Source organism: Thalassophryne amazonica, chromosome 9 (genome assembly GCF_902500255.1).
Source record: "Thalassophryne amazonica chromosome 9, fThaAma1.1, whole genome shotgun sequence".
Taxonomy (NCBI): domain Eukaryota; kingdom Metazoa; phylum Chordata; class Actinopteri; order Batrachoidiformes; family Batrachoididae; genus Thalassophryne; species Thalassophryne amazonica.
In genome coordinates this window covers 108,512,830-108,535,744 of record NC_047111.1, presented here as the reverse complement: position 1 = coordinate 108,535,744, position 22,915 = coordinate 108,512,830, and the positions used below count along the sequence as shown (strand labels likewise).

The 22,915-nt window shown below is 40.9% G+C and overlaps 1 protein-coding gene and 1 pseudogene across 1 annotated transcript in view; both read right to left on the bottom strand.

Moving 5' to 3' along the window:
* acer3 (alkaline ceramidase 3) overlaps window positions 1-7,639 on the bottom strand; it is a 44,546-nt gene extending 36,907 nt beyond the window's left edge. The window contains exon 1 of the mRNA XM_034178949.1: window positions 7,253-7,639. Coding sequence (XP_034034840.1) covers window positions 7,253-7,355 — 103 coding nt within the window. The 5' untranslated portion in view covers window positions 7,356-7,639. The remainder of the gene's footprint in view (window positions 1-7,252) is intronic.
* A 4,876-nt stretch (window positions 7,640-12,515) lies between these two features.
* On the bottom strand, window positions 12,516-20,113 carry LOC117517792 (annotated as a pseudogene).
* Between the last annotated feature and the right edge of the window lie 2,802 nt (window positions 20,114-22,915).

Below are 22,915 nucleotides of genomic sequence, written 5' to 3'. Positions count from 1 at the left end.
TGCTGTTGACCAAGGCAGTGATGTACATCTGGAGCTGGTCCCCGGGCACCTAATGGTGACTTCTGCTCCTACTGGCAATTAGGATGGGTTAAATGCAGTAGACACATTTCATTGTGCAGGGAACATGTTCTTCTGTGCATATGACAATAAAATTCCTTTGAATCCTTGAAATATTTTGTCTTTGTGGTGTTTTCAATTGAATATAGGTTGAAGAGGATTTGCAAACCATTGTATTCTGTTTTTATTTACATTTCACACAACATCCCAACTTCATTGGAATTGGGGTTGTAATCTAGATACCCTAAGCTTTTGTTAGGGGGAGGGGGGTGTTGCGGTGCACAAGGGACCATGCTGGCCCATTGCCTAAAATATTTTCTGTTGAGTTGTGATTGGCTTAACTGACCAATTGTTTCAGCTCTGGGAAGAAACAAATTCATTGGCTGGCCGGTTCACTGAACCAACTAAATGCCAATTTGAGTAAATCTACATCCATTAATGGCTGTGATTACGAGGCCAATCAACCAAAAAACAAAGCAATGTTATTGCTCCCCTTTGTGCCAATTTCAATATAGGTAGACATCACTGGTTCCTGGGGAGCAGTGGGAAAGATGGAAAGATTTCTGTGTCGTCCTTCCAGCAAGAGAACATTTAGGCAGGTAGGAAACATTTATGGGGAGAAGAGGAACTACTTCTGTGGGAAAAATGCAGAGAAACAGTTTTGTTTCCTCATAAGGTAGAAACAAAGCCATACAGAGAGCACTGAGTGAGGACAAAGCCATTTCCAACAACAATATGAACTGACCAGTTTTTTTGTAAAGTAACTGTTTAAGAGCACAAACCAAACATGAAGTCAAAGGAATTGTCCGTCCTCCAAGACAGGATTATCTTGAGGCACAAATCTGGGGAAGGGTACAAAAACATTTCTGCTGCTTTGAAGGTTCCAATGAGCACAGTGGCCTCCATCCTGAATGTTGCTTTTCACTCAATTTGTGTGGCCAACAGAACTTGAACAAAGCATGCTGCCTCTCCCAAAAGCATGGAAAGGGACATGGTTTTTTGTTTTGTTTTTTGCCACTGTCATGGTGATGAATGTCTCTGCCACACTCCAGCCGGAGCCAGTGAGTGGTGGAGAAAGAAGCATTTTATCCTTGTGTTTATAAGCGTGACCACGAAGATTGTAAGAGAAAGTGACAGCTGTTGGAATCTTGACGGGAGACTTGTGACGTGGGCACCGGACCCGCCCCTGCCGTTTAAAAGCATTAAGGTGTGTTTACACATAACCAAGATGCATTACGAATGTCATTTTTCTGTCATTCTTAATGTGACTTAACGCATCTGAATAGGTTTCTTAACAGTGCGTGTTGGTGCGTGATATTCTTGATATTCGTGGAGCATGTTTTTGGCTGTCAAAAAAATCTTCCACGAATGTCACACACCACCCTCATTTCGTCTCACGTCGTGGAGGTCACAACTGAGTGTATTGATCCATCTTGGTGAGTACTGATCCTTAATAGAATGTGACAACAGTCGTAGTGATTCTTGTGATGGTTCTTGGAGCCCAAACTGTCACGCGTTATTACGAAGTGACACGGAAACTGTCAAGTTTTGACACGACTTGTAACACGGCGTCACATTTCACTGCGCGCCACGACAAATCAGTTTTCTGTCACGTGCACACAATTAAACTCGGCTCCAAATGTCGTTCCACAGTTCTGCTGAAGCTCGTCAGGACGCTCCTGCAGGTGTTCCACCTGCTGTTGTAACCAATGAGCGGGAGAACGAGTCTGAGCAACCAGAGGAGCGAGAGGAGACTCACGTACAGCCAGACATCTCTGCTCCTCCTCCAGTCTAGCGGAGGAAGAAGCACGCACACAATTAAACCCTGCTACACCGCATTCAGTTTGATTGCTGACACCAAGTCGGCTAAAAGTCTCATTTCAGTGCTCTTCAGCGCGCTCCTGCAGGTGTTCCACCTGCTGCATGTGCCTGATGTTTGGGAAAACATGCGAGACGAGAGCCGCATGAAGCCACACATCTGGCTCTGTCCTCCTCCTCCTCTCTGCACCACTTCATGGCACAGAGCCCAACTACGCATGCAGTCACAAAGTTCTTCTGAAAAATTGGAGCGATCTGAATTCGGTTGGATGAATATGGGTGTGTGTGTGGAGACAATTCACCTCGTTCACAACGTGACAGAACTTAACGATGTGCTGTTACGCGCAACAGCACGTAATAGCGCGCAACAACGCAGAACACTATTCTTGACCATGCATAACGGTTCCTGATAATTCTCCAGCAACATGTGCCATTAATCGTAACGTGTGGTAACAGGTTGCAGCAGTTCCTGAGGACACCTGACGCCTCTGCCCCGAATCATCACATTTGTGATCAGCGGCCAAGAATGTGTACTTCGTGGCATTCGTGACTTGTCGTCATGTGTAAACGCAGCATTACCCGCTTACCAGGTCACTGATTGTGGACAGCCAAAAAACAGATGGAAGCAACACAAACGCAGTGGTGAGCACAGTTCAGCTAATCCGATAGCAGATAATTATCAAAGCTAATGTTTTTGTTATCGGATTAGCTTTTCAGATAAGTTTAAAACCATCATTGGACCAATTATCTTCCGATAAATTTAGTTCCAATAACTTTCAGTCCGAAACATTTTCTTTGCTGGTAAAGTTTAACAGTCAAAAATGTTTGTAAACCCTAAAATCAAACATTTTAGTCCGTTTGTTGTCTGTTTCTAGCCATGGAACAGACTAGCTGCCTGTCGCTTGGTGATGACTTCATCATTAAGCACAAAACGTGATTGGCTGGTCGCCGCAGGGAGCATTGTGGGTGGTGTAGTTCAGGTTCACTTTTCACGTTACAGTGGCTTGTCCACTCAACACAAAAACAAAACAGACTAATTTTAACATTATTTTATTTCTTTGTGACTGTAATTTAATCGCCACAGAGGGAGGGACTTTTCAACACATTTAGACATTGTTTTGGATTTAAAATGTGGATTATTTATTCAAATGAAGCCCACTGAAACTAACAGGTAAGAATTTATATTTACTACGTGTATTTTACTCCACCAATCAATGCATTACTGGATGTATTTCAGTTGTTTAAAGCTAGAGTGCCAGGAAGCATATTGAAATTGAGATGATTGTTAGAATTTTGATGGGGACCAAAATAATTTTGTTCGTTAGTGTGAATATAAAGGATTCCCAAAATATTAGTCTGAACGTGATTAAAATTCGTCTGTATCGAAGCAAATTATAAATTATTGGCACGTGCCAAAAATTCGAAAGCCAGGACGCCATCGTTGTGATGTCACAGGTCACGTGGGGGGGTTTCACCGCTAGCTGCGATGCATGCATAGAAATTTAAAACTGAAGAAGGCAAGAAGGAGGAGAGAGACAGTAGATGTGGAAGAAAGCGAGGAAGAGCGGCGATATACACAGAAAGTGCGAAGAAAAGACGTAATTTGGAGCGAGAGTTGGATGCTTTCTGTGATTCCAACACTAATCTACCTACGGGTATTAATAAAGTAACCTGAATCTGATAGAACTAGTGCTGGAATGATATTCTCCATCGCTCTGTGTGCAAACATGGGAGGCATAACTCAGTGGAATGCATTGCTCAGGGTATGTATTTAATATTTATTTTTTGCTTATTCAATCTTATTATTTATTTATTTATTTTTAATACAAAAAGCAACCCAGAGTGACGTAATGGCATGAGCCTGTGCATGAAACAGACTGTAACTGGCTGACCTGTAGGCCACATTTTTCAGGTGCACTCTAGCTTATGTTACTTTTCTCAGCTATATCAGGGCCCACACAAGTTAAAGACTTGGAAGATATTATTTATAATCTGGTACAGAATTTTTTGCAGAGAAACAGTTTTGTTTCCTCATAAGGTAGAAACAAAGCCATACAGAGAGCACTGAGTGAGGACAAAGCCATTTCCAACAACAATATGAACTGACCAGTTTTTTTGTAAAGTAACTGTTTAAGAGCACAAACCAAACATGAAGTCAAAGGAATTGTCCGTCCTCCAAGACAGGATTATCTTGAGGCACAAATCTGGGGAAGGGTACAAAAACATTTCTGCTGCTTTGAAGGTTCCAATGAGCACAGTGGCCTCCATCAGCCATAAACTAAAGAAGCTCAGATCCACCAGGACTCTTCCTCTTCCAACAGCTGGCCATCGATCTAAATCGAGCGATCGGGGGGGGGGGGGCATTAGTCAGGGAGGTGACCAAGAACCGGATGGTCACTCTGTCAAAGCTCCAGCATTCCTCTGTGAAGAGAGGAGGAGCTTCCAGAAGGACAACCATCTCTGCAGCAATCCACGAATCAGACGTGTATGATAGTGTGGCCAGACAGAAGCAACTCCTTGCCAAAAGGCGCCTGAAGGACCCTCAGACCATGAGAAACAAAATTCTCTGGTCTGATGAGACAAAGATTAAGCTCTTTGGTGTGAATGCCAGGTGTCATGTTTGGAGGAAACCAGGCACCATCTCTACAGTGAAGCATGGTGATGGTAGAATCATGCTGTGGGGATAAATGGTAAATGGACTGCATTTATATAGCACTTTTCAATCTGCATCAGATGCTCAAAGTGCTTTACATTAATGCCTCACATTCACCCCAATGTGAGGGTGCTGCCATACAAGGTACTCACTACACACCGGAAGCAACTAGGGGATTAAGGACCTTGCCCAAGGGCCCTTAGTGATTTTCCGGTCAGGCTGTGATTTGAACCGAGGATCATCTGGTCTCAAACCCAACGCTTTAACCCTCTGGGGTCCAAGGGCATTTTTTGGACAGTTCACTCGCCTGGCATAAATGTTTTATTATTACCGTTAACAGCTCGCCCTGCATCTCACAATCAAGTTTTATGTCTCTTTTTCAGGACAACCTGTGCTTTCATAATATATATGCTTTTGTTGTGTTTTATAAATGGAATAAAGGTTTACAATCAGAAATAAGAAAGGAAAAAGTAAAGTGGAAAATAATTTTCCACACATTTATTCAAAACACATAGCAAACTACAACCCCTGGCAATAATTGTGTAATCACCGGCCTCGGAGGATGTTCATTCAGTTCTGCTTTTTTTCTACAAAATTAAACAACTGAATGAACATCCTCCGAGGCCGGTGATTCCATCATTTTTGCCAGGGGTTGTATAATAAACAACTGTTTTGACACTTCATAAGGTTATTTGAGGTCTTGTGTGAAAGACTGTACAACAAAAACGCTCAAACAATAAACACAAATGCACATTTTGAACAATATATACAAAATGGTCATCTCAAAGCAATTTCTGTCTGCTATTACACAAAGGTTACATCACAAACTTCTACTTCTACTGTGTTTTGGAGTGTTCTGTGCTGCTCCTAAAGCAGCTTTCATTCACACTTTGGCTCCTTACAGTCTGAGAAGTGGCCCTCCCCCTCGCTCCATTGATATGGTAAACAGTGCTTTATGCCAATAAAGCGACAGAGTTATCCAGTAACATTCACATCAAACTAGTGGAGCAATCCTGATAGTTACACACTCTTTGAGCACATGAGATTGTCATCAGAGGCTCTCCGTCTGCTCCATCTGCTTTCACTGATCGCTGTGCGTAATAGCGCAGGTCACATTGGAACCCAATAGTATGTACTCACTGGAGCACCCAGGGGGCTTTTCAAGTGAGCCAACTAGTAACATATCACTCCTGAAAACAATTTTTGGCTTTTCACGTGAGGTAAATCTGCCCTACAATTGGATTTTGGAAAACCATGTGACGGTGAACCAATTCCGATTGGACACTCACATTGCGCACGTCATCACACAACTTCTATGAGGAGTGCAAAGATGGCCGATGGCTGGCTCGAAAGTCTGCGGAGTTAACTTTTCAGCAAAAAATGTATGTTTCTATCTCATATCATTAAAAAGTTATTTATAATTAAGTAACGCTTGGTCTTAGCCGTCGTATACAACAGCGTCGGCCCCAGAGGCTTAACCACGAGACCATCACCTCCCCTGATCATCACATCCCCTATGTTTTTCAGCCGAAGGAACTGGGAGAGTAGTCAGGATTGAGGGAAAGATGAATGGTGCAATGTTCAGAGATATCCTGGATGAAAACCTGCTCCAGAGCGCTCAATGTCCCTAAACACACAGCCAAGATATCAAAGGAGTGGCTTCAGGACAACTCTGTGAATGTCCATGAGTGGCCCAGCCAGAGCCCAGACCTGAATCCGATCGAACATCTTTGGAGAGATCTGAAAATGGCTGTGCCCTGACGCTCCCCATCAAACCTGATGGAGCTTGAGAGGTGCTGCAAAGAGGAATGGGCAAAACTGCCCAACGATAGGTGCACCAAGCTTGTGGCATCATATTCAAGAAGACTTGAGACTGTAATTGTTGCCAAAGTTGCATCAACAAAATATTGAGCAAAGGCTGTGAATACTTATGTACAAGTGATTTCTTATTGTTTTTTTTATTTTTTAATAAATTTGAAAAAAAAGAAATAAATCATGTCATCATTATGGGGTGTTGTGAGCAGAATTTTGAGGGGATTATTATTTTTTTTTTTCCTTACTCCCTTTCGGAATAAGGCTGTAACATAAAATGTGGAAAAAGTTTAGACCTGTGAATAATTTCTGGATGCACTGTAACTACAACCGGAACAAAGAAAACACCCCCCACCCACTTACATAATGGTCTAGAACCGCCCCTGCTGACAGAACACCTGACAATTTGAGAACAATGTGATGAGATCAAAGTGTAAATCTATAGATGTTTCCAGAGGAATCAGTTTTTGTTTACTTTTTATTTTATTTTGACAGGCAGGAGTGAGAAGTACGGATAGCAAGAAGGAAACGTTTTTATCACGTTTCAAGGGGTGGATTTTGAGGGTAAACCGTTTTTAAATAAAAATATATATGAACTAATGTTGAAACGACGTTTAACAAACACGACACGGTGTGCAGAAAGGCTGAAATGCCTTTTATAAAACATAATCTCGACTCGTGCGTCTGGTGGTGTAATGAACAGATTGGTGCCCGACACGAAACGAACAGCTTCTTTTTTTTACTTCCCGCTGGTGTTATGCGTAAATCGGTAACCTTGATAGAAAACCAAACCGGACATTACCGCCGGTGTTCACGACCGTCTGTAGGTCCACAGGTTACGGTACTGACGCCGTTAAAAGAGCTCACAATTCACCATTTTCACTGTAAATGACGCGTTGCGCTTGGACTTACAAAATTCGGCGATGTAAAACGAGACGACATAGTTTTCTTCACACCAGTCCAGCGTTGAGGTCGGCCGTCCCCAGTATCCGTGCCTCTCTGTCGACGGAGCCATGATGGAAAAGGAGGAGGCTGTGGGTGTTAACGGGTTTGTAGTCCCATCTCAACCGGACGAGCAGTCCTCCACACCTCCTCCTGGTAAGGATGGAGACCCTAATTGAAAAGGAGACAATTAATACCCATCGACTGTTGAAAAGAAAATACTTGTCTTCATCTAGACGAGCACTTGGGGATGATACAGATGCAGTCATTACCTCCGCCAGCCAACAGAGGGCGGTCGACTTTATGAGTATGACTGACCTCAAGCATTTGTGATGTCATCAGGGACGCCAGACTGCATCAGATTCATAGGTCAGGTACACGCAGAGGTGCCACCAGGGATTTTGGGCCCCATGAAAAGAAGTGTTACTGGGCCACATTACTCCCATTCTGACATCCCTTCATTGGCTACCGGTTTCTGCCAGATCGGATTTTAAAGTTTTATTGTTGGTTTATAAAATTGTTCACAGACTGGCACCTTCCTACCTGGCGGACTTGGTTGAGCCCTACCTTCGCAGGACGCAAAGCTTCTGTGTGTTCCGAGGATGAACAAGAAGTCTGTGGGGTATAGAGCCTTCTACCATGGTCCGACTCTTTGGAATGATCTACCTGTTGTTATTAGGCAGTCTGACATGGTGGAGACTTTTAAATCAAGACTGAAGACCCACTTTTTTTATCAGACGTCTTATCATTAATTTAATTTGTTTTTGTGTTTGCTTTGTAATTTCTTTTTATTCTACTGTGTTTTATCTTTTTATTGTGCTTTTCTTGTTTTTAATTTTGATTTTAATTCATTTGTGTTGCTATGAATTGTGTGAAGCGCCTTGGGGCGACTTTGTTGTGAGTTGGCGCTATATAAATTAATAAATTGAAATTGAAATTGGGCCACCCCTCCATATTAGCTTGTCAGTATTCTAATTGTATTAGGGACCTCCTTGGGCCCCGGTCAGTCATGGGACCCTAGAATCCTTCTCCTTATTCTGCCCTTTTCGGTACCCCTGGGTACACGTCACTTCCGGCAAAGTGGGGAATCCGAAGGCGAGAATTCGTACTTTTGCGACTGGCCACTCGGTGAAAACACACTTGGGCTCTAAGCTGTTCTGTTGAAATCAGCTGGTTTAGTTTTGTCTCGAGCTTGCTTCTAACAGCCAGCTGATAGCTATCATTGCCTGGAATGATGACATTTATGCACCAAGCTGACCTGAAATGAACCCCTGTACATTACATTGGCTTTATTGATGAGTCTGACCCCTTTGACAAGTGACCCAATTACATGTACTGAGTTCGGCGATGTTTTCACCGATCAAAAGTGTCCACCAGAGGGTGCTGGGGTACTGCCCAACCTTGAGAACGAATCGTTCAAAGCTCGAGATTCTTTTTGCTGACTCGGGAGTCACGAGTCATTGTCTCCATTAACTCATTCACTGCTCCATTAACTTCCATTAGCTTCTACTGCTAGCTAACTGCAAAGAGAAGGTATGACACTCAACTGTTATTCTAACTGCAGTTGCGTAAATGTATCAAGCTAATTGCTGCATTAGCTCCGTGCCTGAAGCAACGGCTCTGTTGCAGTTTACAGGCAGCTCACAGCTCACTCGCTCTCCCTTCCAGCTCATAGATGTCCTCCCTTACCTGAATAACTCACCAACTCATGAGGTTGCCTTCCTGTCTGAATACATTCATTTTATGTTTGCAAAATTGCAATGTAAAAACAGTGAAATACACCACTACCTCAATTTTGATTCATTGATATTTACATTTACTGTTGCCTACATTTTGTGTGTAATTTTGTTATAAATTTGATTGCAAAACAAAGTCTGTATGAAGGACTTCAAATGTGTTTGTCTTTTAACCAAGTATTTCCACTTAGTTTGGGGCGTCCACCTCTTATAGGTCCGCTGACAAACAGTTTGGGGCATCCACCTCTTATAGTTCCGCTGACAAACTTTAGCCCATTAACTATTATATTTATAAGACATCAGCATTACAAAAACAAATGTTGGGCAATTGTTTTGATTAAAACAATTTGATTTTGTTTTGATTGCCACAGAGGGCGTCATCTTGGAAGTACTAATATTATAATGTCAAAATAAAAATTTAATGTCAAAATAAGGGTTTTGAAAATTAATCCCCAACATTTTCATAATAAAGGATGCACATAAGTCATATCCGAAAGCTGATGTCGATCTGACAAACAGTCAGAGATATGTGAGCCACATACACACACACGGACATTTCTTGCTTTATACAAGTGAAGTGATGCATAGCGGGGTGGAGCTCGCTCATGGTACACTGCGTCCCAAACAGGAAGTGCCAAATTTTGAGTCCACAGTGAAACAGAAAAAGTCAAATGTCAAACATTTCCTGGATCGACGCTTCTTGGATTGACAGAAGAGATCTCATGGAATCTCGCTGCAAGTTCACACTGAAACAAGAAGTGCCAAATTTTGAGTCCACAGTGAAACAGGAAATGTCAAATGCTGAACACTTCCTGGTGGAGCTAGAGCAGAGGCCAGGGTTGCGCTGGACTCCCCTGAAATCTGATTGGACACAGATGATTTACATGTCACGGCACATGCAAAAAAAAAAAAAAAAGCTGCATTTTGAAATCGGTGACCCATATTGACTGCTAGGTTCCTCATGTACAGTAGTTGGTGCTGTGTAGCACAAAAAGTACTAATCCCCCTTAGTAGAAGAAGAAAAATGTGTGACTCAGATTTGAACTGAATACGTCATTTAGACCGTGGACTCCAAATGACACCAAAGTTATATTGGTGAGTAAACGACCGTATTTTATGCCAGAAATGAGATCCAGGTTGTTAAAAGCAGCATTTCTCCTTTAATTCGAGTTGTCTTATATATGCATGTTTCTCCAGTGATTTTTAAACAAACAGGCGGCTGTTGATTCATGAGATATAATGTGAAGACGCTCAGGTTGAAAGAAATACAGGTAATTTACTCCTCCTCTGTTCTGTATAAAACCTGTGTAACCTGAATTTTGCTCTCTGAAGGACTTACTTTTTGAATAGCCTCTTAATTTTGCTGTCTGAGTGACACAACTTTAGATAAATAAATCTAAAGTTATCTTCCCTAAACTCAAACTGAAAGCAAATCTCTACAACTTGATATAAATTTATTAACAATATAAAATCCAGCTTCCTGATGAAGGACCTAAATGACATGGTGAGATGCTGAGGAGCTTCACTCATTCATGTCAGCAACATATTTTATATATATATATATCATTCCACAAAATGCAAAGTAATCAGATTTTTTTCATTTGAAAAGGTTTATTTTCTTTGAGTTACTACTTTCTTTTATAAAATATCCCATCTGTACCTAAAATTAACACAGCCCTTGTTTGATAACCCGACTCCCGTGTTGAGAACCACTGGTTTACAGTCACATCACAGCTGTTGCACTACATTTAAGTGTAACTGCATTGAAAAACACATCATCTACCACATATGTTGCAAATATCAATAATGTTATAGTGATGACATTCCTTGCTCAAGCTGCAGGTGAGGAGGGAAACACAGTCACGTGCGGTGGAATGTTCTTATGTTATCCAGCTGGAAGTTCCCTCTGAAAGTTTAATGTGACCTGCCCAAAGCACAGCTGCCACAAAAACCAGACATTCAGACAGAAAAGCCTCAATAATGGAACACAATGTGGCTCAAAGTGAGGCTTCTGGGAAACTTAAATCGAAACCACTGAATACCTGAAACCATGATGAGTGTTTTGTTTTCATCCATTTATTTAAAAAAGTAGAAATTTACTGTTTTGTTCAAGCTGTTTCTTCTACACATAATTCATATTGAATCAAGTGTTTTCCTCGTGCATTCAGTGTAACCAGTAAATTATCATTTGAAACTAAACATAGCATATGCATGTACATGGTTGTGCATCTTTAAAAAAAAAAAAAAAGGTTAATACCTGCTTTTACTCTTGATGAAATTTGCCACATGTATCAATGTTAGAACAACAACAAAAAATTAAATCTTTGAACCAAATGTTTAAGAAAAAAATATTCTTGATATACATGGAGAAGTGGCTTATGACTGTTTAAAAGTGCTCCAAACAATAAACAAAGGGTTTATCTTCATAAAATTGCTGGGTGGTTCTAAACAATTGAAACACTACACTACAAAAAGAGAATTGTTGGACCAGTCTAATAAAATGCTTCAACTGGTAACACTCAAATGAATGTATTTGATCCAAATTAACTTAAGCAATATTTCTGCCAACTTATTAACTTCATGTGGACAAACTTAATTATTAAGCATAATTAAGCATAATTATTAATTGCGTACTTATTAATTTGAATAAATAAAAAATGTATGAAGATAAGGTTTCACGCTGTGGTGACAGCAGTGCTTTCTAGCTGCAGTTTCCCTGTTCAACCACTTGCTGTGTGTGCATAGTCATAGCCAGAGCTGTGCATATATTTACACACATTTCATTGTTGTGCATTTAGGCTGATGTACATCGTCGTCATTGATCCTGTCAGACCTCAAAAGTGAAGTAGAGTAGGTCTTGATTAGTACTGAGCTGGGAGACTGTTTAGTTAGACCAGGGGCTGTGTGTGTTTCTTCATTAAGAATTAGAGTTGCTTCAGGTTGGGCATTCAGTGTAAAATGTGCCAAATCCCCACATGGATCTTACTGAATCTACTGCAACAAGCCTGAACAACAGGGGCAGTTGAAAACAAACATCAACCTCATTAAAATCACCCATCTGTCTTGTCCCCCGGACCTGTAGGAAATTCTGCTTTCAGATTGTCTGTCATGGGATATGTATGACTGGCAGATTTTGTCATGATCACTGTATCAGTTTTGAAAAATGTATTCAATTATCAAAAAAATGACCCATCTCACTATAGGAAAAAAAAAAAAGAGAAAGAACCAAAATGATCCAGAGCACCAAAATTTAATAGTTTTGTCTTTGTGTTGATTGATCATTACATCAGTTTTCACAGAGATCATTTTAAATTCTTTAAAAATGAATCACAATGTCAAGTTTAGAAAAGCCTAATTTCACTCTGCAAAAGAAAGTAGAGTAATGTTTAAGAGTCCATATCCCTACCTCACCAATAGCAAAAGGTAATGGATACTTCTTCTTGATAAGACTGACAATTTGTTCAGGTTTAGAGAAGATCCGCTGAAAATATTTATTATTTATGCAAATTATCCATCACTAACACAAGGAAAATTCAATGATTCATATCTTCAGTCATGAACTGTGGAATGTTGTTGCCACGTTATGTAAAGAAATGCATTTATGCCTTATCAAATGTGCATCTCATTTTTGACGAGACCAGGGACAGACAACGGGTGCCATGAACAGCTCCCAGTGTGGAGACAGATTTCTTCAGTACATAATTTCACTGAGGAGTTCCTCCCTTCAAGTAAAAGTGGTGCTATTTAGTGAAATCACCTGTTAAAGTGACTGGTTGGAACAAAGACCTGAACCTTCTCAGACTGTCATAACACATAGTTGCCATACCATGGTCTAGTTCAGGGGGTATTCACCTCCAGTCCTCGAGGGCCAGTGTCCTGCAACTTATAGATGTGTCTCTGCTTCCATACACCTGAGTTAATTAATGAGGTCATTAGCAGCACTCTGGAAACTTGACTGCATACTGAGGAGGTAATTCAGCCATTTGATTTAGGTGTGTTGGACCTGGTACACATCTAAACGTTGCAGGACACGGGCCCCTCGAGGACTGGAGTTGAATACCCCTGGTCTAGACACTAGATACCATGCGGACATGGACACGGTCATAGATTTAAATTAGAAGAAGTCAACATATGCTCATAATTCATCTCTCATCTTTTCACCCTTTGGTCTCACCATCCTGCCAATGAAAAGAACAGCATTTGTCTTTTGGTCCTTCACCATGAAGATGAAGGGGTGATCAGCATAGAACAGCTTTGGGGTTTTCATCTTGTCTGAGCTGAAGATAGTCGTGTTAATCGCATTTCCGTCAGTATCCCATTCTATGGCTGAGGCATGGAACACACTGGACAGGTACAGGTCCTTCTTCCCAGAGATGTTGGACAGGTCAGCTTTGGATTTGTCCACAGCCTCCGTCAGGCCCAGTTCTGTCAGGTGTTTCTAAATAGACGGATGACAGACAGATGACATTGGAAAACCGAAGGTCAAGTTAAGACAGAGAGGTTAAACCCATGTTGCTCCTTTAAAGGTGTTGCACCTGCAAGTTGTGGCTGACTTCCATGCTGACTTTGGGCAGAGACACGGCAACTGCAGTTTCCTTCAGTTTGCTCTTCCATATGTCCAGCTGCTTCTTGGTCAGCATCTTCTCCAGTCTCTCCAGAGGTTCCACATGATATGGCATGATGAATACTACACTGGACTTCTTATGAGCCAGAGGCATGCTCAGGATTGACAGCTTATTGGTTGCATCGTCATAGTAGCCAAAGAGACCTGAGGATAAAATTAATTAGAAATACTATTAAGATGCTCGCTCGGTGTACTTCAAAAATTTGAAAATATCTATGTACATTAATGAGTCTTTCCATGCCAAGTCAACCAGTGGTCCCCACATGACCCCCTCCAAAAAATTAGAAAAAAAAATCATAGTTGTTCCCCTACCAGAGAAATGGAATTTCCCCAATTTTTAATGATGTAGCTTTAATACTTTAGAAAATACAGCCATTTCAAATTGCAGCTTTTTTTTATTATTATTATTTACAAAATGTGGTTTCTTTCACCAAACATTCTAGGCTTGCATCTCAGATGTACCTTCTGGCAACTTGTAGCTGAACTTTCAGGTCTTCTTTTTAAGAAAATCCTCCTCTATAGCACTTCATCACGAAGCTGTATAACTGGGGATACAAAATGCAAAACATGCACTGTGCACAATTTCTCCACTCACAGCCACAGAAGCCTGTAACGTCTTCTGGGTGTCTTGGTAGCTTTCCTCACTCTTCTCCTTCTTGTACAGTCACTCAGTTTTTTGAGAACTCTCTACTTCACACAGATTTACCACAGAGTGTCATACTGTTTGTATTTCTTCATAACTGATGTAAATAAAGTTCAAGACATATTCGGTGACTTGGAAATGTTCATGTATCCATCCCCTGACTTGTCTGAAGAAAACTGACAATAAAACTGATTATTTACAGATATTATACCAAAGGGACTGATTACTTATGCAACCCATCATCTTGGCTTTTATATTTTTAATTAATTTATCTCAAGTTGTAGAGATTCACTTTCAGTTTGAGTCTCAGGAAGATAATTTTAGAACTTTTTGTATTGAGAAGCCTGATTTGCTTTTTGTATTTGAAATGCCATAAACAAAATGTGTGAAAAACCAAGGGGCTGAATACTTTTGCAAACCACTGTATATAGCGCTTTTCCGTTTATATCAGAAGCTCAAAGTACTTTACAGTAATTCCACACATTTACCCATTCACACATACACACGTCAGGGTGCTGCCATGCAAGGCACTCACTACACACCAGCAGCAACTTGGGGATTAAGGACCTTGCTCAAGGGCCTTTAGTGATTTTCTGGCCAGTTTGAACTGAGGATCCTCTGGTCTTAAGCCAGCTTTACCAGTTGACCATCACCACCCACCAGTTGACTTCTCCCTTTTTCCCCACAAAACAAATAAATATTAAATAAAATTCAGGCAATGACTGATGGGATAATTTGGGACGTGAAGGATACACCTGTTGTATTCTTCGTTTTCAGGGGAAGAAGGGTGCAGCTCATTAGCCTCTTTACCAGCAGTACCCTTTGAAATGGGACAGCCCAGTTGCACCATTTAAAACTTAAGCAGCCCACGACTGCAGGCTTAGAAGTGTGCAACCACTGAACTGGGACACAGCCAATGTGCCCAGCAGAGCCTAGTTTGTTAACTGCAGTAGTAGCAATATCCTGTAGAGTAAAATATAGCCTACAGTATATTGTTAGACAATTAAAACATTTTTTCAAAGAATATGCATTGTTATATCACGCAGTCTTACATGGAACGTATGAACTGGTATTTATTTCTAACTGAATATATAGGAAATGCCATGTAGCTCTTTAGCTCCACCTACCTGTGCGGTGCATCATCTGCACTGAAACAGTGTAAGTACGGGAAACCATGAATCCTCGGTTATCAACCATCTGGTGATGGAACTGTTCATCCCAGTGAGCTGTGAGAAGAAAATCTATTAACTTTCAAATGTAAGAGGAATTACAGCACTGCACTTTGACTGACGTGTTCCATGTGTGCTCACGTTTGAAAAACATAGCGTTGATTATCATTGCTCCATCAGTCTTCTCCAAGTCCTTGGTGACCTCCGGCAGCTTGCCGTCAGTGGACTTGGCTGCCCATTCATTGATGGAGTTCACAGCACTCTTCTTGTCTCGGAAGTTGATCTTAAAGTGGTCACAGTTGTAGTGCTTCTTGCTGCCTTGACAAAATCGTCGACGAAGTTGACAGTACTTGGTCCGTAGAGACGGTTGCTAATCTTCCAGGTGACGTTGCGGCTCTTGGGGTCACTCACCTCACTCAGAAGCTCAGCCAGACCGGAATGCAGCTGCTCGTCTTTGACTTTGGCTGCGTTCAGGATGGTTTTTACCTGAGATGCAGTGGAAGCCTTGCCTCCTAAAGCTACCAGCCCCAGAGAGGATGCTACTACTACAGGAGAAATCAGAATGTTCTCATGTTTTTTTCTTTGGCAATGGTTTGGTAAAGGACTGATAGCTATGTTGGCACTGTTGTCTGCCAGGATGGTGGCGTGGTTACTCAAGACCTTGTCCATTGAGGCGGAGGTGGCAGCAGAGACAGAAGTGGCCAGAAGGACCAATACCACAATGGTTGTCACCAAACATGGTTAAAACACTAAACAACCTGTGACGAGAGAGAAAGACAAATGTCTGGTATGAATATGCTGTTACCAGCCCGAGAAGAGAGACTACATCATGCCAATGTTCATTCTGTTTCTGTTTTAACTTACTATAATTTGTTGCCAACAGTTGTGGTTCTCAGCATCTCTCCCTGCATCTGGCTACTAAGTATGTAATGTCGGTTAGGAACCTACTATCCAATCAATACTGTGGTACATACTAGAAGTAAGTGAGTGATGTAATCTGTCTTTGATGTTTACTCTTTAAGTTATTTACATATTAATCAAATTAGTATATGGATGTTTCTGTATTTGGGGACAGTTGGACTGCAGGCCCCACCACCAGATGTCACTGTGGAGCAGTGCACGATATGATCATAATATATGACAAAAGTTGTGCTTTTTGATACGTATGATAGTAAGACTTTCCTCAACATACATTTATACATGAGTATTGCCTGGGAAGTTAACAAGTTTGTATAAATATTACTTGTTATTTGGATCAATCAAAATAAACAGATTGTTCCTTTGAGAAATGGATTGTTTGTCTGCCTGGGTGCTTACTATGCAGGACCCAGGGTAGTTTCCATGGTTGTGATAGATTTGCAAAGCACGATGCCAGCACGTGTTGCCAGACTTGGTTTGGCTTCATTCGAGTGTTACCAAGTGAACCTTTCTATGGTGGTCCAGCGATTCTGTGTTTTCACTTACCCAGATAAGTGATAACGTCAAAAATCACTGTTATAGTGAAACATACATAGAAAAAAACAAAAATTGGACCAACTTGCCTGAACCATGGTAATTAAGTAATAGTAAGCAAATCCATCATGTTGACTCAACAAATTTATATTTAGGTCACTCAGCAAAATAGTTTTTTTGTTATTATTATTATTACATTAACACATTTTACTTGTGTGGGAATACTTTCCATAATTTTATTATGTTCACTGAGCAAGTTACATTTGATGTTGTTGCAGGTTAGGTTAAAACTACATGATTAGTTTACGTGTTCACCCATAAAACTTGATGTTATATTGTAGAAGCTGTTGTACATGTTAGACTTTGGTTCATGTAACATAAAAACCAACAACACCCATGATGGGTTTTTTTTAGTGCATAATTTCTGGATTCAAACATATTATAGTTGACATAAGTTGATTCAAGTTTCACTTTTTAGTGTGCATTCATACAGGGTGTGAAAAATTATTGAGGTGGTTAGAAATGTGCTAAAACCATGTTGTTTTACTGTGTTTGAAATCCAAGGATTGTTTGATGGTGGGAGTTTGAAAAGCTTTACACGGCATTTATTTTAATTCAAGATGACCACTCTGCATTTTTTTAGAGATAATAACAGACATCCCTCTCCAAGTAGATCTACAAAATGAGCCTTACAAAACAGCCACGTAGGCAGCTGTAGGATGTTCTAAGCCAGCTGTTTTCTGGGCTTTTAACATTACGTAACAGGATGCTTAACTTCCTGAAATTGCCTAATGTTATATTTATTACTTATTCTTGTTATGTCAACTGGTCCCGTAAACTGTGGTTGTTTCAGAGGGAAATATAAAATCCAATTAACTGGATCATTTTGTCACAATTTGCTTTAATATGATTTTTTTTAAACTCCAGTCCCATTTATGGATGTGGCTTTAGGCACCTCAAGACATTTTATGATATTTGTACACTTACTGATAAATGAACAGGCTGTTGACCAGCACTGATATAAAATCAATATGCTCAAAACAATCAAAACACATTTTCTTTGGGATTATTAAAGTTCTTTCTTATTCTTATTCTTAATATTTTAAAAACATATTTCCTACAAGCTCAATAAGTCACAAAATCAAAACAGAAAAAGAAAAAAAAAATGATTGCAACATTTCTGCAAGAAGACATGTGATGTGGTTTCACTATTTTATGGCATAACCCTGTTTTTAAAGTACTATAAAGCATTTCTGCTTTTCTGGGTTGTTGCATTCAAAAAATTAACAGTACAAAACAATTCATATTAAGAGTTTACCTCACTTGCAGTGCATGCTGGGTGGCTATAGGTTCATTCAACACAGGCCTTGTATTAGTTGTTTTGTTTTTTTTTTAACATCAAATGGCAAAAGTCCTGAATTGAATTTTATTTGCAGTGTGAGGTTATACACACTTGTAGTTGTGTTGTCTCTCGCATTCATAACTTTACAGCATTCTAGTAATAACATTTGTCCAATCACACTCAAAAAGAAAAAAAATCCCAAAACAACTTTAATTCAGTTTAGTTTGTCAGCAGGTTCAACAAAATGAATTTGTTGAAGCAAAATATTAAATTCTTCTAATGTATTGCAATTGTATGATTAAAAAAAAAGTTCATTTAACAAAGACCTAAACCAAAAAGTTAATATAAAGTGCGCAGCCTACCTCATTCAGCTTTTTGAGTCTGCAGTTGATTTGAGGTGTTCACCTCATGAGAAGTGAGTGTTTGAATGAATGAGTAGAAATTCTATACAAATGTTCCAATTTTATATTGGCCTGCATTATGAGAGACATTTTGCACTGTGATCTGCAGAATCTCACGGCAGTTAGTGATGGCATTACGAAAAGTAAATTAATCTATGGTTCGTGGTACTGTCACGTAATGGGCGCTTTTCATGATGGAGGCATGGGGTGGGGGAGGAGTTATGGATAGGGCAAGGGACAGACTTAGGTTACGTTTAGAGTTAGGAGAAGGGGAGGATTAGAAATAATAAAATACAAAAAAAAAAAACGCGTAACAAAAATGTAACTCAATTCGTGACGGGTGTTGTGTGGGCTGCTGAAGAGGAGGTACTGCTGGCCCACCACCACCAGAGGGCGCCGCCGCCTCACGGGAGCAGCTACGGTGACAGCTGTCACCCATCACCTGAGACAGCTGACGGCAATCATCTGTGGGGTATATCAGCAGGTCGGCACCTCCACCTCATTGCCGAGATATCGTTTCTACCGGAGAGGTAACGTATCGAAGCTAACAGAGTGTATCTTTTTGGATTGTGCTAGTTTGTGGATTACTGTTCCAACGAGAGGTGGAGGTAACTTCCCTGCTGTTCGGAGTCCTGGGTGCAAACGCGCCCCCATCTAACTGTCCTTTGTTCCTCGCCAGCAGTACCAGGTCTGACAGTGGCCACCTGGGAGTTCAGGACTTGGCGGCTCCAGTATTCCCGGGGTCCTGTGGCGGAGGAAGCCGTGTGGTTCCGGTCTTACCTTGGAGAGGCGTCTCCTATCTTCGAGCCTGCCCACACGACACTTTTGTGAATTGACTGTTGTCCATTGCTGTGATTGGTTGTATTCGTTGTGCACATTCACAACAGTAAAGCTTTATTATTTTGACTTACTCCATTGTCCGTTCATTTGCGCCCCCTGTTGTGGGTCCGTGTTCCTACACTTTCCCAACAACGGGGACACGAAACAAAAGCGTGAGACTGCTGAAGAATTTACAGTGTGCATTTTCACAGAAAGAACTTGATGTCAAACTTCCTGAAAGTCTAAGTTATGGGGCATTTTTTTTTTTAAATATGTTTTCAAAGAACACACTGTATAAATCCACAGTGAAATCTCCAACCACATTATCACTGATCTGCCTGGATTCTTTCCACAAGCCTGGGCATTTCCCACCAGCTGCACACATCCCTTCCCCCTGCTTCCAGTGTCTTTCTTTCTTTCTTTTTTTTTTTTTTTTTTTGCTTACCTTATTTGGCTCTTTCAGTAGTTCAGAAGATTGTGTCACAAACAAATTTTCCTTGTGCTGATCTGGTCTGTATGAAGTTGGTTTTTCTGATGGGCAGGAGAAGAAGTGTGTGAGAGAACTGCATGAACTGTCATTCCCAGGTTTCAGAGCAGGAAAATCTGTGCTCTGGAATCTTATTTCCAAGCTGGTCGCACCCAGATTGTCCATGGAATGTGGGAGAGCAGTCCTCTCCCTCCAGGTCCTAAAGCCGGAGAGTGTGACCCCGTTAGAGCCTGGCATCATTAACAACTAAATATAACACATTTATCTGTTAAAGATGCTGAACTGTGGCTTATAAGATGCAAAGTACATTTCAGAGCGATCAGAAAAAGTCTCACATTACTAATATGAATAATATGTTATTTTACGTCATTGGTGAAAGTAATGATGGTAATTTCTACAGCAATCGACAACAAAAAGTTTACTTGCTGGATACTTATGGGTGAATTTTATGGATTTCCTCTGTGATCGTGAAAATCTTTGTCAATATAGTAAACAGTATATCAAAACTGTATATATACAGTGAGGAAAATAAGTATTTGAACACCCTGCGATTTTGCAAGTTCTCCCACTTAGAAATCATGGAGGGGTCTGAAATTTTCATGTTAGGTGCATGTCCACTGTGACAGACATAATCTAAAAAAAAAAAATCCGGAAATCAAAATGTATGATTTTTAATAATTTATTTGTATGTTACTGCTGCAAATAAGTATTTGAACACCTGTGAAAATCAGTGTTAATATTTGGTACAGTAGCCTTTGTTTGCAATTACAGAGGTCAAACATTTCCTGTAGTTTTTCACCAGGTTTGCACACACTGCAGCAGGGATTTTGGTCCACTCCTCCATACAGATCTTCTCTAGATCATTCAGGTTTGGAGTTTCAGCTCCCTCCAAAGATGTTCTATTGAGTTCAGGTCTGGAGCCTGCCAGGTCACTCCAGGACCTTGAAATGCTTCTTACGGAGCCCCTCCTTAGTTGCCCTGGCTGTGTGTTTGGGGTCATTGTCATGCTGGAAGACCCAGCCATGACCCATCTTCAATGCTCTTACTGTGGGAAGGAGGTTGTTTGCCAAAATCTCACAATACATGACCCCTTCCATCCTCCCTTCAATACAGTGCAGTCGTTCTGTCTCCTTTGCAGAAGAGCACCCCCAGAGTATGATGTTTCCACCCCCATGCTTCACGGTTGGGATGGTTTTCTTGGGGTTGTTCTCATCCTCTAAACATGGTAAGTGGAGTTGATTCCAAAAAGCTCTATTCTGGTCTCATCTGACCACATCTTCTCCCATGCCTCCTCTGGATCATCCAGATGGTCACTAGTGAACTTCAAATAGGCCTGGACATGTGCTGGCTTGAGCAGGGGGACCTTGCTGCCCTGCAGGATTTTAAACCATGACAGCATCATGTGTTACTAATGTAATCTTTGTGACTGTGGTCCCAGCTCTCTTCAGGTCATTGACCAGGTCCTCCTGTGTAGTTCCGAGCTTTCTCAGAATCATCCTTACCCCACAAAGTGAGATCTTGCACAGAATCCCAGACCGAGGGAGATCGACAGTCATCTTGTGTTTCTTCCACTTTCTAATAAATAATCATAACAGTTGTCTTCTTCCAAGCTGCTTGCCTGTTGTCCTTTAGTCCATCCCAGCCTTGTGCAGGTCTACAGTTTTGTCCCTGGTGTCCTTAGACAGCTCTTTGGTCTTGGCTATGGTGGACAGGTTGGAGTGTGATTGATTGAGTGTGTGAACAGGTGTCTTTTATACAGGTAACAAGTTCAAACAGGTGCAATTAATACAGGTAAAGAGTGCAGAATAAGAGGGCTTCTTAAAGAAAAATTAACAGGTCTGTGAGAGCCAGAATTCTTGCTGGTTGGTAGGTGTTCAAATACTTATTTGTAGCAGTAACATACAAATAAATTATTAAAAAATCATGTGATTTCCGGATATTTTTTTAGATTATGTCTCTCACAGTGGACATGCACCGAAGATGAAAATTTCAGACCCCTTCATGATTTCTAAGTGGGAGAACTTGCAAAATCGCAGGGTGTTCAAATACTTATTTTCCTCACTGTATATATAGCTTTGATCAGTGGAAGAAGCACTTATGGAGAGCTTATGGAGTTATGACAGGTGTTGTTTGTTGAGGTGACAGGTTGCTGGACAGGTGTTTGGCGATGCCTATTTGCAGGCAAATGAAGGACCAAGTCTTTAGGGTCCTGGTGTTGCCTGTCTTGCTGTGTGGTTGTGAGACTTGGATGCTAACCAGTGATCTAAAGCAGCAACTGGATCTCTTTGTAATAGGTGTGTTCGAAAGACCCTTGGGTACCACTGGATTGACTTTGTATCAAAGGAGCGATTATGAAGAGAGACTAAGACGAGGATTATCACTTACACATTATGAGGGTGTGTCAGCTCCATCATTTTGGCCATCTGGTCCATTTCTCTGTGCTTGATCCAGCACACAGGTGTCTGAATGCTGAGGACCCCAGTAGCTGGTGAAGGCCAAGGAGATGCCCATGTTTCACCCAGCTGTGGCAGATAGATGGTTATTTTAAAGATGTGGGAATGGGCCAGTTGTCTGCCTGGGTGGTTGCCATCCAGGACTGTGACTTGACTTGAGTGAAAGCACACCTGGGCCTGCATTCGGTGTCAATCCTGTGTAAATGTTGTCTTGGCCATGATTAATCAGATTAGATGCTGACAGGTGGGTTATAAAAGAGGCATACACTTACAGATACTGTTTGGACACATGTTGATGGACATGTCCTTCAGGAAATAACATTGTGAGTATACTTAATATGACTTAATTCATTCAGTTGAATGTTTTGGCATCATTATGTGATTAAACCTAATGAGATCGTACATGAGGCAGTTAATTTGAATTTATTGTTATGTTCACCTTGACATAGTCTCTCGTAATTTATTTATTCATTTTAGGAAGCCATGATAGCCATTTAGTCAGTATTC